The sequence below is a fragment of the Phocoena sinus genome, chromosome 14 (genome assembly GCF_008692025.1).
Source record: "Phocoena sinus isolate mPhoSin1 chromosome 14, mPhoSin1.pri, whole genome shotgun sequence".
In the NCBI taxonomy this organism is placed as follows: Eukaryota; Metazoa; Chordata; class Mammalia; order Artiodactyla; family Phocoenidae; genus Phocoena; species Phocoena sinus.
Window position 1 is genome coordinate 83,884,374 of NC_045776.1, and position 17,163 is coordinate 83,901,536.

Here is a 17,163-nt window from a genome sequence, read left to right on the forward strand (position 1 = left end):
GAGGGCAAATACCTTCTTCCTGTCAGTCTGGGACCCTCTGCGGCCCACCCAATGCCAAGCCAGAAAAGCCAGCCGCAAACTCCAGTTCCACCACCCTGAGGCTCAAGTCTCAGAGGTCAGAGGTTTCTGTCTGCTCTATGGCCAGAAAGGGCAGCTGAAGAAACAGGGGTCACGGAGGAGCTGCAGCCCGGCCGCCTGGGAGAAGACCCCACCCTGTCTGCGCAGGCCGGGGAAACCCAGGATACGGTGGGCTCTGTGTGTCTGCCAAGTAAGAGAACTCTGCTTTTATTCAGGAGTGGTTTTTTTTGTTTGTTTTTTGCCGTACACGGGCCTCTCACTGCTGTGGCCTCTCCCGTTGCGGAGCACAGGCTCCGGACGCGCAGGCTCAGCGGCCATGGCTCACGGGCCCAGCCGCTCCGCGGCATGTGGGATCTTCCCGGACCGGGGCACGAACCCGTGTCCCCTGCATCGGCAGGCGGGCTCTCAACCACTGCGCCACCAGGGAAGCCCTTCGGGAGTGTTTTAATTACTTTCGTAAGAAGGGGAAGTGCCCTTATTTTAAAAAGAATATTCCAGAATCAGACTGGCCTCCCTTTGGATCCATGGTGGACTCTTGCCAATGGCTTCACAACTGCCCAGAGGCTGAGAGCCAAACTCGTCCCCTGGCCTTCGACAATCTTCCCACCGCTCCCGCCTTCTCCCGGGGCACCTCTGTGCCGTTAGCCAACTGTAGGCCTCCTGGACACCCTCCCCAGTCCCTGCCACCTCACAGCCACGCAGCCCCCGATGGATCCCATGCTCCTTCCTCATTCACATCAGCCACCTCTGACCAAGGGAAGAGACACTGGTTCTTAGGTGGTTTCCACCGACCAGCTCCTCACACAATCAGAGCTCATCTTCCCCTACCAGGCTGGGGCCTCTGGGGGGCCAGAGCCACGGGGGTGGGGGTAGGGTGAGGTGCAACATGCTGGTGGGAGAAGTGGAGGCCAAGAAGCAAAGACGTTGCAGATTTAGGGACATCTGGATTTGAGATGCACAACTGCCGTTTACTTGCTGTGTGACCCTGGACAAGCTGTTTAACCTCTCTGAACCTGTTTGCTCACCACTAAAATGAGGACAGTAAGAGAACTACCTCAGAGTGCTGCTGTGAGGGTTAGATAAGTCATGATGTCTTATGGTCACGGATCGGGGGTTCGATCCATGACCGGTGTTCATTAGTACATCTAGCTCTGGGGTTTGGCAAGCTTCTTGACCTCTCTGGGCCTCAGTTTCTCCACCTGGAGAATGGGGATGATAGCTATGACTCTCCTGGGCTGTAAATGCAAGTGAACGAGGTCATGGATATAGCCTAAAGGCCTTGGTATGGAATCTGGAACGGACGTGATGACGGCTCAGTGATGAGCAGCTGTGTGATCCTGGGCATGGCACTCAACGAGTCTGGGCCTCAGTTTCCCCATTTGTAGGGGCCAGAGCGGTGCCCACCAGCACCCGCCGCCCCGATCTTGGCCCAGCCGCCCAGCCCCGCGCCCGTACCTGCGTGATGGAGCCCTCCTTGAGCGGCCGCGGGGCCAGGGGCAGGTCAGGCGTCCGCCGCAGCTCCTCCCGTGGAATCTCATGGATGGAGCGGCCGGCCTCCTTCACTGTCGCCACCAGGCCCTCGTGGGCCGGCTTCAGCTTCAGGGGGCCCAGGGCCTCCAAGGGCCGGGCCTTGTAGGCCTCGGCCAGGTCCCGTGGGGGCGGGGGGGGTGGGGGCGGCGTGCCCTCACGCTTCAGGAGCTTGGCCTCCCGACGCTGGTAGTCTTCCTGGGCCTCCACGTAGGATCGTGGGATCCCTGCCGGGGAGGACGGGGCGTTGACCCTTGCACCTGTACCCCACCTCGCCCATCCTAACCTGGGGCCTCCGTGCTGGCAGATTCTGGAGCCAGACTACCTGGGTTCAAGCCCTCACTTGCTGTGTGACCTTGAGCACATGACTTGCCCTCTCGGAGCCTCAATTTCTTCACATATAGAATGGGAGTAGTAACTGAAACCCCTCACCAAGTCACGAACATTCAGTGAGATAACATAGATAAGATGCATAGAATGGGGCTCTCAGTAGCTGGTTTGCCACTGACCAGCCAGGAGAACCCGGGCAGGGTATCTGACCTCTTTGATCCTCCCACCAACTGTATCTTCCCCTTGGAGTCTGTTCCATAAGATAATATCTAGAGAGCACTTGGGGTAGCACCAAGCGCAGAGTACAGTAGCTGCTCAATAAATGACGTCTACAAAGTTGAGGGTGATGGGTAGTATTTTGCTTCTCTTTTTGTTTTCAAATACATAAGGAATGCCTTGCTCTGCCTTTCAACCTGCACACATACCTGTCATGTACACGTGTGTTACATGCCTTTCCACATACCTGGGCACCCATGGCACTCTGGTATGCCTTCCCTCCCCCGCCCACCCTGACCGTAAACCCAAGGGCTTGTTGTAGCTGCCACGAGGGCGTGGTGGCCGGGCATGCGGGGACACTTGGGGAGCAGAGGGCAGGGTACCTTGCGTGATGGAGCCTCGGACGTGGTGCTGTTCTTTGAGATGGTGGGGGCTGTGTCGCTCAGGCGGGATGGCGCGTCCCATGAGACCTGGGAGGGGGAGGGCAAGAGCATCGTCTCGTGACTCCCCGAGCCGGCCTTGGCGTGACGAGCCAGGGTCTCCAGAGCCCCCTCCCAGCAGCGGGCCCCTCCAGCCACTTAGTGTCAGTCCCCACGATGGTAGTGGTGGCCGCATAGGACCACTTCTCGGGCCCTGTGCTACCCCCAGGTGGAGCTCCAGAAAAACCCTGCCTCAGTTTTCCTATCTGTAAAGTAGGGCCAACCATCCCATCTCCTCCCTCCAGGGGGAGCTGAGAGAGAGAAATTCTCTCCCTTTCCTGCCATCACCCAGCAAGTAGGGAAGCCCCCGGGGCAGGTCCTAGGCCCTCCCCTGGCCCTTCTGTGCCCCCTGGAGTAGGGAGCTGGGCAGGGCACACACCTTCGATGCTGGCTGAGGAGATGGCCCTGCTGACACGGCCCTCCATCATGTCATAGGTGCGCTTGGGGGCGGCCGTCTCGTGGGGAGGTCCTGAGCTGCTCCTGCCGTCCTCCTTGGAGCACTGGGACACGGACATGCCACCTGGAAACCAGACCGATCTCACGATGAGGGGCAGCCCCAGGGCAACTGTGTGCACTGGGCCCAGTACCAGCAAACCGGCCGGGCCCAGTGGGCAGAAGGCAACAGCCTGCAGTTCCGCTGGCAGGGAGGTGTGTGCCTTTGACCACGCGCGGGTATGTGACCCTGCGCAAACACGGCGACTCGTGGGAGCCGACATGTGACGTGAACCAGCCGAGTGTGAACGTGCAGGGTTACCACAACCATTTGTGTGTGTCACCGTGGGTCTCTGTGTGTGTGCACACCTGGCCACTGAGAACGGAGTGAGGCCACGTGGAATAAACTATGTGCATTGGTGTCCACGTGGGGAGAGTGTGTGCCCGCGGGGGGGGAGGGAGGGGACGAGGAGTGTCCACAGCAGAGGCGGCCTCGCCAAGCCAGGCTGAGCCCAAAGGGCGAACTCCTCAGGCTGGCACGCGGGCCCCCGACGGGCCGAGGGTCTGAGCAGCCAGGAGGCGAGCCCGGAGGAGGCCAAGCCTCGGTCTCGCCCATCTGGCTGGGGGCTTCTCGAGTGGGCCTCTCCTTCCAAGGATGGCTGAGTCCCGGGGTATCAGAAGCAAGTTCCCGAGAGCCCCGTGCCTGCCCCTTGGGATAAAGGGCACGCTCGCTCTCCCAGGATTTCCGATCGTGACCCCATGGGATCCTCAGGGCGTGAGCTACTCCAGGGGCTGCAAACTGGCGGCCAGCGGATAGACCGCGGTGATGCTCCCAATTTCGCTCAGAATTAACTGCTGATGTTTAAACACTGAGAGATTTCAGATGAAAACAGAGAGACTAGAAGTCTGGCCAGCGAGCTCACACTTGTTACAGGGCGACAATCAGCCATCGGAGAACAGAGGCGGGGCCCCGGTAGACACAGCCATCGCTCTCTGGGTCCTCCCCGGCCCCTACTGCCATCCGTCCGGCCTGCGGCCCTCTCTGTTCCCAGGAAGCACGTGAGAAATTGAAAGCCTTGATTTACACCCATTCTGCAGATGACAAACTTAAGGCCTGTAGGGGCTCAAGAACTGATCTGGAGGCCGGAGCCGAGATGCCACCCAGGGCTCTGCTCACAACACCTCGACTGCCAGCCTGTCCGTCTGCCCTTCCAGGGCCCCTGACCATCCCCCAGGGCCCTCAGCCGGATACCGAGGTTGGCACAGAAGACGCAGCTGACACCCTGTCCCCAAGACTGTCTCCACCACTTGGCAGCAGAGAGAGGCAAGTGCCTAAGCCCCACGGTGCCACCTCTGCTTCCCAGGACCTGGGGGGCGGGAGGGCAGTCGGGCCAGGCGGAGGCGGAGGGAGAGGAGAACGTACCCACCGCCGCCAGAGGAGAAGCAGTTTGCAGCCCTACAGCTGCCAGCTGCTGAGAGGGGCGCCCATTAGCAGCTTCTATCTCCGCGCCTCTGGGTGCCCGAGGCTGCCAGGAAATTCCCATCCCAGCCCTTTACTTCCTTAACTCCTTCCAGGCGGGGTTCCCTGGTTGGGGAACCAGAGAGGGTGAGAGGAGTGAGGGGCACTGAAGTGGGGGCCCCAGGGCTCAAGGGGGTGGCGCGTCACTCTGGTCATCGCCCCTTCCTGCCACCCACGTGGTGTCAATTAGAGAGCACGGCGTTTGCCAGGAGCGCTGGGCCAGAGGCCTGGGGGAGTGAGCCTGGGCTTCTGCTGCCTGGGCCTGTTCCCCTACTACACGTCTAGCAAGGCTGGCCACAAGTTTGCTTCCTAAATTGTAAAGAACCGGGCAGAGGTGGAGACAGCTAAAGCCAATCTTTACCTGCTGCTGGCTTACATACCTGCAGGGATGGGGAGGTCACCCCCTCTCCTGGTGTCACCCCAGCCTTGCCTCCCTGTGAACCCACCTCAATGGGCCAAACACGCCCGCCCCTGCTCCCCAAGTCCCAGGCCTCCTTTTCTCTTGAGGGGCCAGGAGGGTGGACACACAGAAGGACCACTGGACATCACTGCACCTCAGCTCCCACATCTGTAAAATGGGAAGACACTCCTTCACCCTGGCTCCCAACCACACGAGGCAGACAGAAGGGCAACACACTCCCCTAGATTCGTTTTCTGAAGACATCTGGCTGCCCTTTAACCCCAACCATGTTTTCTGGACCCTTCTCTCCTGACCAACTCCAGAAAAACCAAAGTCTGGGGTTTGGTGGGCAAGCCACACTGGATGTGGGCAGGTTTCCATGACTCAAGATTAACAAGGTGACATCCCATTTGCATCCTGGGCGGGCGTCCTGAGAGCTCTCTGAGGGGGCTTCATCCGCTGGGCCCCCAGCATATGGGCGGCCCCCAGTAAACACCAAGTGACCACATGACCAACCACCTCCAGGTCACCGCTGGTCCTCTCACCTAGAGGGTCCTTCCCGGGCATCAAAGATGCCCGAGGGGGTTTCCCTGGTGGCGCAGTGGTTGGGAGTCCGCCTGCCGATGCAGGGGACGCGGGTTCGTGCCCCGGTCCGGGAAGATCCCACATGCCGCGGAGCGGCTGGGCCCGTGAGCCATGGCCGCTGAGCCCGCGTGTCTGGAGCCTGTGCTCCGCAACGGGAGAGGCCGCAACAGTGAGAGGCCCGCGTACCGCAAAAAAAAAAAAAAAAAAAAAGATGCCCAAGGATGGGAGGGCCGGGCCAGCCCCTGCCCGCCCACCACCTCCTAACAGCTGTTGACGGACGACGGGACTCACCCTCATAGGACAGCACGTGGCCCTTCTTGCCCTCGTAGATGACGTGGCCCTTGGGCAGGCCGTCCTCCCGGCTGCGGTCCAGGCGGCTTGGGCTGTCCTCACCGATGATCCTGGTGATGGTGCCCTTGTACAGGACGTCAGCTGGAGTGCCCTGGGGGTGCGGAGGGGATGAGTGCCCGCGGGCTCCGGCCGGGGACCCCCACGCTCGCCAGACACGACCCAGCACGCGTACATGTGCACCTTCCAAATCCACACACAGGCACACGTGTGTCTGCCAGTGCACACGTGTTCACGCATGTACTGCTTCAAAAGGGCAGAGCCCGCCGGAACACAACCACGCAGAACAAAGCATCAGTAATATTAATAATAAGTGCTGATCACTTTCTATACATCGACTCATTTAACCCTGGAAATCACCCTAAGTCAGGTACTATCGTGCCTAGTTCAGATGAGGAAACTGAGGCACCAAGAGGCAAGGTGACCTCGCCCAGGGTCACCTGGCTACCGAGGGGCAGAGCCGGGACTGGAACCCAGGCAGTCTGGCCCTGGAGCCTGTGTTGCAACCTGTACTACATGAATTTTACTTTCTCAGAGCCTGGACGCTGGGATGTCAGCCACGTGCCTGTGACCACATGTCATTCCCAAAACCAGAATGGGGACTCAAATCAGGGCAGGACACCAGAAATCTTAGCTCTAACCCAGGGTTTCTCAACCTTGGCACTGTGACCTGAGGGCCAGGTGATTCTTTGAGGTGGGGGCCAAGCTGGGCACCGTAGGACATTTAGCAGCCCTCCCCCGGGGCTCTACCCACTGGATGCCGGTAGTGCGTGCGACCCCCAATCTGCTCCCCCATAGATGTGAGAATCACAAATGTCCCTAGACATTGCCCAGTGTCCCCTGGGAGGCAAAACTGCCCCTGATCAAGAAACCAGCGCCTTAGAGGGAGTGAGCTCCCTGTTGGGGGTTGTATTCAGGCAGAGAGAAGATAGCCATGTGGGGTAGTGTCCCGCCTTGGGCGACTTCCACGAACATGAGTGGGGGGTCAGAATATGAATCTGGAGTCAGACTGCTGGAGGGCAAACAGCAGCTTTACCAACAAGTTGCTGTGTGACCTTTGTCAAGTCACATTGCCTCTCTGAGCCTCAGCCTGTACATCTACAAAACGGAGACAATCTCTGTATAACGATTCTCAAAGGCACCCGTCACAGACAAGCTGTCCCCAAATCAAGACGTCTCTCTTCTCTTTCTACGATTCCAAGCGCTGACTGAGAGATGCAGCTCCAACTGCATGCCAAGCCCTAGGCTGGTGCACTCTGAGTCTCCCCCTGGGAGCTTCTCTGCCAAGAAACATCCTTCTGTGGGGTAAGGGCAGCGACTGGCACCCCGGGCTTTCACCCCAGATCCTGGTCTGCAAGCAAGGGAAACGCAAGACGCCCTGAATCCAGATGGGTCTCCCGAGACATCTCAAAGCAGACGCCCTAGGTGGGACCCCTCGGCCACACTTCAAAAGGCTTGTGCACAAACAGTGTAGAATAAACGGGCTTTAGTTTGGGTGATAGATGATCCAGGGGCGGGAAGCCACCTCTCTCATCAGGAGAGCACACGGCCGGGGAGCCGGCAGCATCCCAGCAGGAAAGGCTCCTCCAGGGGCAGCTGATAGAAGCCCACCCACCGTAAGTCCGTGTGCTCCTGAGTTTGTGTGTGTGTGTGAGCCTGTGTGTGTCCCATGACCGGATTTCATCACCTGGGAGTGAGGCTGTGGGGAAGCCTGACCCTCACACATACGGCAGCTGCCAGAAACAATCGCAAGGCTGTGAGTGACCCACACGGCTTGGGTCACGGCCACCTGAAACTGGAGGCCGATGGATGCCCAGGAGCCTTTAATCCCTAACGCCTCTGTGAGGATGACTCGGCAAGAGACACTTCTAGCAAAGGGAAGACTGAGTCAGGGAGCGTCGATCCCCTGCCTGACAGCATGTGGTGGGGCTGGGACTTGAGTGTCTGCGGCCCGGCTGTGGCCCCAGGTACCTGCGCAGCTGCCTTCTAAAGCTCAAGATTTCAAAACCAACAGGTTTTAGAGAAACATGAAGCATCAGGGGCTCTCCTCTGTGGTGTGATCTGCGGCCCCTGGAGCCAAAGACACCTTCCTATGGGAGCCTGTGGCCTGAAGTTCCACCATTCACGTGTGTGTGTGTGTGTGTGTGTTGGGGAGGGGGGGTTGCACATGCGTGTGTGTGTCTGTGTGTGTGTGTGTCCAGGCTCCCCTTCCTCTGGCACAGCTGGCACAAAACACTGGGTCCACTGCTTCCTGGCTACACGACCTTGGGTTTCATCTCTGGGCTTCGGTCTTCTCATCTGTAAAATGGGCTGACCTGGATTCTGTGCTAATGTAAACCATCTTGTCTGGAGCGGGTGGAAGGGAAGGAAAAGAAAGCCCTAGGAGCTAAGGACCCCAGGAAGTGGGGGAACCGCCCTCTGTGGTCCACCAGCCAGGGAGGAAGGAGAGGGTTAAACAGGCCCTGTGTACACTAGGACCCCCGAGCTCAGTTCTGAACCCCCAGTCCTGACACCGGAGGGGCAGAGTGGTCCCTCCGCAAACCCTTGGATGGGGCAGATGTCACCAGCCGATCCCACACTTTCTGCGGAGCTGAACGTGGCCAGGATGCCAACTCCAGCCGTCAGCCTGTCAACACCACGAGGCCAAGGCTGGCACCAGAGGAAACCTCTGTCATCCAGGACTGAAGTCACAGCAGGAGCCCCAGTGGTGTGGGCGGGCTCAGCTGAGCTGCAGGAGGTCTGTCCACTCACCCCCTTGAAGGCGGGGGATGTGCAGACTCCCTCACCGGCCCCCAAAACTTTGCTGACCCGAACGCCTCCTGCTCGCTGCTCCAGGCACCACGGACACTTGCTGGACCTGGCGCACACCAGGGACCCTCCACCTCTCCGCCTTTGCACAAGCTGTTCCCTGGGCCCGGAATGCCGATCCCTGAGATTCCCGCAGGGCTCACACCTCTGAGAGGTCTCCCCGGCTCACCTGTCTCTACGGCCTCGGCAGCCCCAGCCATTCTCCTCAACACCAAGCACTGGCTACTCTGAAATCACCTGCTCAGTTTTTACCTGCCTGCTTCCTTCTGCTACCCTCCCAGCTCCTCGGGGCCCTTGAGCTTTGTGTTTTGCTCAGCACCTAAAATGCCTGGCTCCCAGGCTCATGGAGTGAGTGGGCACCCCCACGAAGCCACCCCATCTACTGAGGCAGGTGCTGTGCAGAGACGCTGGGGTGAATGGGCGGGTTGCCCACTGTTTTGTCCACAGGCAGGGCCACGTCTGGAGACACTGCCTGCTAGTGCCACCCTGGTCCCTCACGCCACGGCCCCAGGACACCTACATGGGTGATGGAGCCGCGGTACGTGATGGGGCTCTCGGAAGGCACCCGCGCGCTGGGGATGCCCTTGGTGATGCTTCCTCCTGGAACCGAGCCCAGAGACGTCCCTGGAAGACATGAGACACGGGCTGAAGGGGTGTCTGCAGCCCCTCCCCAGGCCCCAATCCCAGAGCCACCGAGACCTGCAAGTCCCCCCCACCTCCGGTGTCTCAACGCAGAGGGTCCCCCTGCCCCTAAATGGCGAAGTAGACAACTGCGAAGAGAGGCTGCTGGACCCTCTGGGAGCTGAAGCTTCTTAGCAGGTTTTGGATAAAGGGTCCCATTCCTGCCTCGACCCTCCCAGGGATGGAGGGGCAGCCGCCGGGGGTGAGCCTAGCTCGCACGCCCTCACCTCTCAGCACGGACATCTCCTGAGCCGCAGGCACCCCCAGGCTCTCCGGTGGCCCAGCCTGGCCCCGTGGGGACAGCTGTTCCTGCTTCACTCCGCTGAAGGGCGCTGGAGAGGGGCGAGAGCAGTGAGCCGAGCCTCTGGGCAGGGATTCAGAAGGACGGCCGCCTCCCTGCCCTGTCCAGGGGCTGAGGGACCTCCCCGCCACGCGCGGGCCAGAGTCCCTTAGGGTGAACTGCCCTCCCTCAAGCCCCCAACGCAAACAGTGGGAGCCAAGCCTGGGCTGTCGAGGTTGGGGGGCCCTACATCCTTACCCAGCTTCTTGGGGTCCATGGTGAGGGGCAGCCCCATGGTGATGGGGCCCACGGGGGCCTTGGCATGCTCTGAGTACGGGACGTGGAGCTGCACAGACATTCCCTGTGGGAGCAGAGGCCGTGGGGTCACAGAGGCCTCAACCAGGGCCTCAACCCGCTTTTACGAGGGCCCAAGAGGAGGGGAACCTCAGGATCACACCCGGGTCCGAGGCCGAGGCCTGGGGCCTCAGTTCCGGCCCTGCTGCCCCTCTGAGCAACTGTGAACGAGTCACTGCCTCTCCTGGGCCTCAGTGCCCTCACCCGTGTGGCGGTCATCATGACCTGGTTTAAAGGAAATGGTGCCCACAAGCGTCTGAGCAAAGCATATGCCTTGCCCCCGCCCTGCGCCACAGGGGGGCAGGTCAGAGAGGTGATGGGGCAGGTGGACCGAGGCTCACCACGTGCCAGGGCTGTGTGTCTAGTGCCTGCGATTTTCTGTTTCACAGAAGGGAAACTGAGGCACAGAGAGGTTAAGTAACTTGCCGAAGGCCACACAGTCTGATCGCAGAGCCCATGCTCTTGAATGCCCCATGGAGTGACCTCCCAAGGTCCTGATGCCTGGGTCAGGCACAGCCAGCTTGGACCCAGCCCCCTGGGTGCCCGACCCCCACCCCGACACCATCCGTCCCAGGGATCACCCCCACCCCGACTTTACAGATGGAGGGACCAAACCCCAGAAAGAGGAAGGGGCGTTCTCCGGGCACCAGGTTGCACAGGTGCTTCTGGGGGGCCGCCCCTCCCACCTCACCTGGGAGAGGGCACCCGTTTGCCTCTCAAGGACGCTGGGGTGCTTGGTGGAGGAGATGAGGGGCGGCGGGTTGGAGATGGTGGGTGGGCGTGGTAGGACGGGCCGGGCGCTGTCATGGAGGCCCAGGGGCAGCGGGTGACCTGCAGGGCATGTATCTGTCCATCACAGGGCCCCAGGAGCGGTCAGAGGCAGAGCCCCCAGGCCACTCCCCACCTCGTCCCTGTGCTGCCCAGGCGGGTGCCCGTCCATACGCGCCCCCACTGCTCCACCCGTCTCTGCCTGATGAGCCATCCGCATCCTTAGTTCAGACACCACTACCCCAGGGAAGTCTCCCTCCACGCCTCCGCCCTCCCAGGCCCTGGCCCAAGCCCCTCAACTCTCCCCCAGACTCCTTAACTGGTCTCCCCGTTCCCCTGTTGCTCTCCAACCGTCCACTCCTCCTCTCACAGGAACCAAAGGGATCTTTTTGAAAAGTCCACTAGTTCACATCCTCCCCTGCTATGGACCTCCTATGGCTCCCCACTGCTCCCCCAGGGTAAGGCCTTAGCCTCTGACACAGCTTTCAGGTTCACCTGACCTGGCGCTTATGGTCTCCCTGGGCACCAAGCTTCTGCCATGACAGCCTGACTCAGTGTCTCAAGCTTCGCCTGCTCTCTCCTGCCTCCGGACCTTTGCACATGCTGTTCCCCCTGCCTGGCATGTCTTTCCCTGTTCTTCTCCTGGCTCTTTTGGCCACTCATCCTGCAGGATCAGCTCTGCTTAGGACGGCCTTTGCTGACATCACAGCCCTTACTGGCCCCTGGCTATGCCCCTTTCATTGCTGGTGGGGCCTGGCAGGGCTGGAGAGCCCAGGAAGGGTCTCGAATCCAGCCTGACTGTATTTGTAAATCAAAGCAGGCCCCTCCCTCCTCACACTTTTCTCTCCACCTGCCCGTTGTCTACCTCGAAGTCCATGGTGGAAGACAGAGCTCCCCCTCTCAGCCTGCCCCTCACCGGCTCAAGCACCTCTTAGGTATCCCCAGCACCAGGTGTTTCAGTTGCAATCCTGTAGATTTCTCGCGTCTCAGCGGAGCCCCCTTCCCCTTCACTGGCCAGACCATCCCTCCCGCCAGGACCCTAACATCCTTCTGTGTGCAGTTCCGAGTCAGGGCACACAGCTGGCGCCCAATGACTGCACGCTGGCTGACTCGGCAAGGAGGCCAGGCTCGGGTGAACTACTCACCAGGCGGGGCGTAGGAGAAGGCCAAGGGGTCAGGGGCGTGCGGAGAGGCCTTGATCACCTCGCGAGGGGGCACGGGGAAGGGCAGGCCTGACGTCCAACACGAGGGATCCGTGGGCAGCTTCTGGCCCTCAGCCGCAAAGGCCGGGAAGAACACGGGCTTCTCTGCTGAGGGGCAAGGCAGGCAGTCAGCCACACTCGGCCAGCCCTGGCTGCCCTGCTCAAACAAGACCCCCTGTGCCTTGCAGCGCCAGCCTCGGCCAGGGGAAGGTCCTGGCCAACAGTGATGGAGCCCCCCAAGTCTGCAGACCGGGCACCACGCTGACTCCTGTGATGTCCTGTCAAGCACAGATGTGCCTCAGGCTTGGGCTGGGCTTCTCGGCGGCCCCTGATTCCAGCGCTGGAATCCCACAGGCACTTGCCTGGCACCGGGTCAGCAAGGGGCCTGGACAAACCTCCAAACCAGGGGGCGGCAGATGGTGGCACGGGGCCTGCCCACTGCCCGATTCTGTGTGCACACTTGTGCTGGAACGTCCACCCGTTTATCACCTGCAGCAGAGCTGAGGAGTTGCGACAGAGGCCGTCTGTCTGGCCCACAAAACCTAAAATATTTACTATCTGGCCCTTTCCAGAAGAGGCTCGCTGACCTCTTCAGATGACGAAGGCGGTCAGAACGGTTTGCCATGATCCGCGTACGTGTGCTCCCGCCAGCACGGCTACGGCCCGGATGCCCGGGATGACGGCGCGCACATGTCAGCCCATGCGCCGAGCGTGTCCCACGTCCAGGGGCTGGGCTGGGCGTTTCGAAAGCGTGAACTCAACGAGCCTCCTTGCAGGCTCGGGAGAAAGAGAGCGGCCAGGCCCAGTGTGCTGAGAGGGACTGGAGTACGGACACATCGACGGACTTATCTAAGGTCACCAGCAAATATTTGGCCAAGTCAGGAATTGACCACTGAACCTCCCAGACGCTGCAGACGGCGGAGGGAGCCCTCCCACGGGGGCTCCAACTAAGTGCTCTGCGTGGACTGACTCGGTTATCCTCGCAACACCCTTCAGGGAACGGACGAGGATTATCCCCAATTTGCAGATGGGAACACGGAGGCTCAGAGAGGTGAAGTCACCTGGTCAAAGGCCCACAGCCAGCAAGGGGAGCTCTGAGCCCAGGTAGATGGGCTGCAGGCTGTAACCTTCACCTTTGCCACACACACTGACCACAGGAAGGGGAGCAACGATTGGCCCTGGATTCTCAGGCCTGGGGACACAGCCGCAGACACTGCCAAAGGCCAGGCCGTCTTCACGGTGTTCTCCCGCTGGCCACCCACTCTGCTGAAATCGGTCCTAAGCGCCAAACCTCTTGCTTGAGAATTGATGTCAGGCTAGAGGACCGATGGTGGCGAGGGCGGGGTACGGGGGGCGGGGGGGGGGGCAGGGGAGTAGCCAGCTGGTTACAACTTGGGAATGCCGGGCCTGGGATGGGAATGGCAGGCAGGTGTCATCCCTCGGGCCACCTCCAGATGACAGAGGGAGGCTCTGAAGACGCAGCAAGGCGGGCAGGAGAGCACTGGCAGCATGAGAGCCGCCTGCTGTGGGCACAGCAGGTGGGGTGGAGGCGTGCGTGCTGCACACCCTCCGCTTCTCTCCTGGGAGACTGAGCTCCCCCCGGACCTGTGCGCCTGCTGACGTGGGGAGCCCGCAGGAGGGGCCGCAGATGCGGGGAGTGACCCGGGGTGGGGATCCTCATGCTCAACCAACGCCCAGTGGAGGCGCCCCCACCCCCACCCCACCCAGGGCCTGCACCGGGCCTGGAAATTACGTGCACACCCTGAACCTCGCTCGTCTAGCCACCCGACCGCGCGCGTGCCTGGGCTGCTCTCTCCGGCTCAGCTCCGGCTGCCGTGGGAGGGGGCAGGGGCGGGGGGTGGCCTCCGGTGCTGGAAGGGAAATCTGGGGCCGGGCCAGGATGGGCCGGCGGCCGAGAGCTTGGAGAGACAACCTGTTCCTCCGGCTGGGCCCAGGGAGCCCGAGGGGTGGGCGGGCGGAGCAGCTCCACACAGGAGCCAGGCGGCAGGGGAGGCTCCTGAGAGACCAGAGAGGTCGGTCGTGCTAGGTGTCAAGTTCATGCATGTGCCTACGGGTGCCAGCTGCAAGGCAGGCCTCGGTGCCTGATGCCAGGTGCTCCGTCTCCTGCGCCGAGCGATTCCAGGAAACGGCGCGGCCCTCCGCCGTGCCAACAGGGCGAATGCCAGGCTCAGAAAGCACAGGTGGTGGCTCACCTTCTCCCAGGACAGGGCCTGTGACCCATCCCAGCGGGCCCTGCCTGGCCCTGTGTGGTGTCCAGCCACCCAAGTATGGCCCAGCCCGGCTCAGATCTGGCGCCGGCCAAGGCTGTTTGGGCCCCTGACACTGCCACGCAGCTATCCGCCCTGGGCTGGTGCCCCAGCCCTGGAATGTCCTTCCAGAGCCAGACCCCACGTCTCACGCTACACTCTCGTCCAGCGAACCCCAGCCCCACCATGGGGAGTCCCGGTCCCAGCGTGGGTGGCTGGCAGGGCCCCAGGAGGAGGCAGACGTTCTGCTTTCAACCCCACACTCGGGTTCATCAGCAGGTCCCAATGTTTGCCTCTGAAACAAAGTCCCAATGCCCCCCTTCATGGTCACCCACACAGTCCAGGCTGCCACCATCACTGGCCGGGAAAAGCACCGTGGCCTCTTACATCTGCCCACAACTCCCTGCCACCCATTCTCCTCAACAATGGCTGGAGAGGCAGAGAGAGAAGAGATCTTTCTAAAATAAAAATCAGATTGCCTGACCTCTCCCCAGTCCCCTATACACACACACACACACACACACACACACACACACACACACCCCTTAAAATTCCTCCAGCAAAGGCTTTTTCTGCACCCAAGACAAAATCCCCACAGTACCATGGCCTACGAGGCCCTACACAATCGGGTCCCCCATCTCCCTATCCCACCTCCTATCCCACCCCCTCCCCAGCCACCACGACCTCCCGGCAGCTCCGCCAACACACCAAGCTTGTTCCCACCCCAGGGCCTTTGCACGTGCTGTTCCCTATGCCTGAACGCCCTTCCCCCCGATCTTCCCACAACCGCCTTCTCCTCTTCACGGAGACCCTTCCCTGAGCCCCTCATCACTCATTCTGTTTTGTCTCTTTCGCTGCATGAACCAGCCTAAGGTCACCTTGCTTCCTTACGTGTCCCCCCGTTTAACGTCCTCTTGCAAAAGCAGCAACTCCTCGCAGCAGGGACTTCGTCCTGCCCACTGCCGAACCCCCACTGCCTGGCATGGTGCTTGGCGATCGTGGGTGTCCAACCAATGTCCTGGCCCCCGTGGCCACAAGCTGGCCTGTGTGCCAACCAGGATGCATGCCCGCCCGTGTGGGTGGCATCTGAGACTTCCTGCAGCAGGTGAAGGCGGCCGGCAGGGCGGGCTGATCAGCGGGGGAGTGTCTGGCAGGCCCTGTCACTGTGAAGTGTGGAGCTGGCCTCCTTCAGGGACAGCCCTGCCCTGTCCTCCGGCACACAGTACCGCCCTCAGGGAGGCCCACGGCCGAGGGCCACCCGGCTTTCTAGAGAAGGCGGGACGCCGTGCCAGAGGCTGCCGGGGGTGGGCACGCAGGTGGCCCTGGCTGCCCACACCGGTCAGGGAGGATGGCCTGGGGTCCTGCTGCCCTCAGACCCCTAGAGCAGCCTGCAGGAGCCTGGGCTAGCCCAGCGTCGGGGGAGCCTCTGGGGAGTCAGCCCCCAGTGCCTGAGATGTGCCAGGCTGGTCTGGGATGGATGTCCCTTTGGGGCACAGGCTTGAGACTTCTTGGGTCCGGTTGGGGGGCGGGGCAGAGACAGAAGATCCAGAGAACGAGAAACCATGCCCCACCTGCCTCCAGACCTTGAGCTTCACATGGTGCCAACAAAGCCCGCCCCAGACAGTTGCTGCAACACAGCTGCTCGGGGAATCACCTCACTGGCTCCCCAGTGAACCCAGTGACCTCGGCCTGGAATATGGTCAGGGTGAAAGCTGGAGGGGGGCAGTACTTCCTGCCCAGGCCCCAGGGTTGCTGCCAGCCGGAGCTGAGCCTCATGGTTCTAGAAGCTCATGTGTGGACTGAATCACATGGAACCAGAAACTGAGCCCTAGACGTTGTTTTCGTACACACACAGCGCTTTTGAAAATTTTGAGAAGTTGCCAATGTTGAGAAATTCGAAGATTTCACATGAAAAGATGGATTTCTAGCTTCTCTGGAAGAACCACCCCAGGCCTGTATTACCACATGGTGACTCTCGACTGAGGCCAATACGCACCCACTTTAGAAAGAACAGGAGTCTCCAACTGCCCCAGTGCCCACCCCCCACTGCCTCGCCCCACCATGTTTCGCTCACTTACTTGGCCTGTCGGGCCACTGCAGCCTTGGAGTCTGCAGGAGCTGCTCCGCACATGCAAAGGCCCCTTACGCCCACCCACCTGCCCCCTCTCCCCCGTACTCCCTGGGCCACTGGCACACACTTACCCTCCTTCTCAGCAGGGGGCACAGGGCTCCTGCTCTTGCCTCGAGGGCTGCTGCTGGGCTGCTGGGGGCTGTCGCCCTCCGGCTGCACGTGCTGCGGTGGCGGAGGAACAGGGGGCGCCGCGTCCTCCCGGGGGGGCTCGTGGGCTTTGGTGACCTGCTGAGGGAAGCCAGGAGGAGTGAGCATCTTCACAGCCCGTCCGTCCACAGGTCACAGAGATCAGGGAAAGCCCTCCAGGCCCCCTGCGTGGGACCAGCCTGGAAACTGAGGCCCAGGGGGAGGCAGCGACGTGCCCAAGGGCACGCGGCTTGAGGGCCAGGAGGGTAGGGCTTTGCGCAGAGTGTAGGGGGTGTGCCCGCCCATCCCAGCTGCCCGGCCGTGGGATGGTAGGGGGTGTGCCCGCCCATCCCAGCTGCCCGGCCGTGGGATGGGGGAGCCCCCGTTACCCTCCCCACCAGCCCCCTCCCCCTTCCCCAACTCACTCCGGGTCTCAGAGGGATCGGAACTGACCAGTGGGAGTGGACCCGGCCTCGGGGACTGGGCAGCGTGGCTTGGCCCACCTCGTGCCCTCACTCGGAAAGCCCTGCTCAGCTCAGAGCCTTCCAGACCAGAGCCCCCAGATGCATTTGAAGGCCCGGCCCACCTCCTCGGAGAGGGACGGCTTTGGCCACGACTGAGCCATCACGAGT

The 17,163-nt window shown here is 61.4% G+C and overlaps 1 protein-coding gene across 24 annotated transcripts in view; it reads right to left on the reverse strand.

The window, feature by feature from the left end:
- Window positions 1–17,163, reverse strand: part of NCOR2 (nuclear receptor corepressor 2) — a 223,112-nt gene that overhangs the window by 18,220 nt on the left and 187,729 nt on the right. For 21 of the 24 annotated variants that reach the window (XM_032653910.1, XM_032653924.1, XM_032653923.1 and 18 more), the window contains 10 exons: window positions 16,477–16,633; window positions 11,951–12,115; window positions 10,729–10,868; window positions 9,942–10,044; window positions 9,631–9,735; window positions 9,243–9,346; window positions 5,858–6,008; window positions 3,010–3,150; window positions 2,535–2,621; window positions 1,534–1,832 (listed from right to left, as the gene is read on the reverse strand). In XM_032653910.1, the coding sequence (XP_032509801.1) occupies window positions 1,534–1,832; window positions 2,535–2,621; window positions 3,010–3,150; window positions 5,858–6,008; window positions 9,243–9,346; window positions 9,631–9,735; window positions 9,942–10,044; window positions 10,729–10,868; window positions 11,951–12,115; window positions 16,477–16,633 (1,452 nt within the window). The remainder of the gene's footprint in view (window positions 1–1,533; window positions 1,833–2,534; window positions 2,622–3,009; window positions 3,151–5,857; window positions 6,009–9,242; window positions 9,347–9,630; window positions 9,736–9,941; window positions 10,045–10,728; window positions 10,869–11,950; window positions 12,116–16,476; window positions 16,634–17,163) is intronic. The other 3 variants (XM_032653905.1, XM_032653913.1, XM_032653904.1) reach the window with 2 other exon arrangements.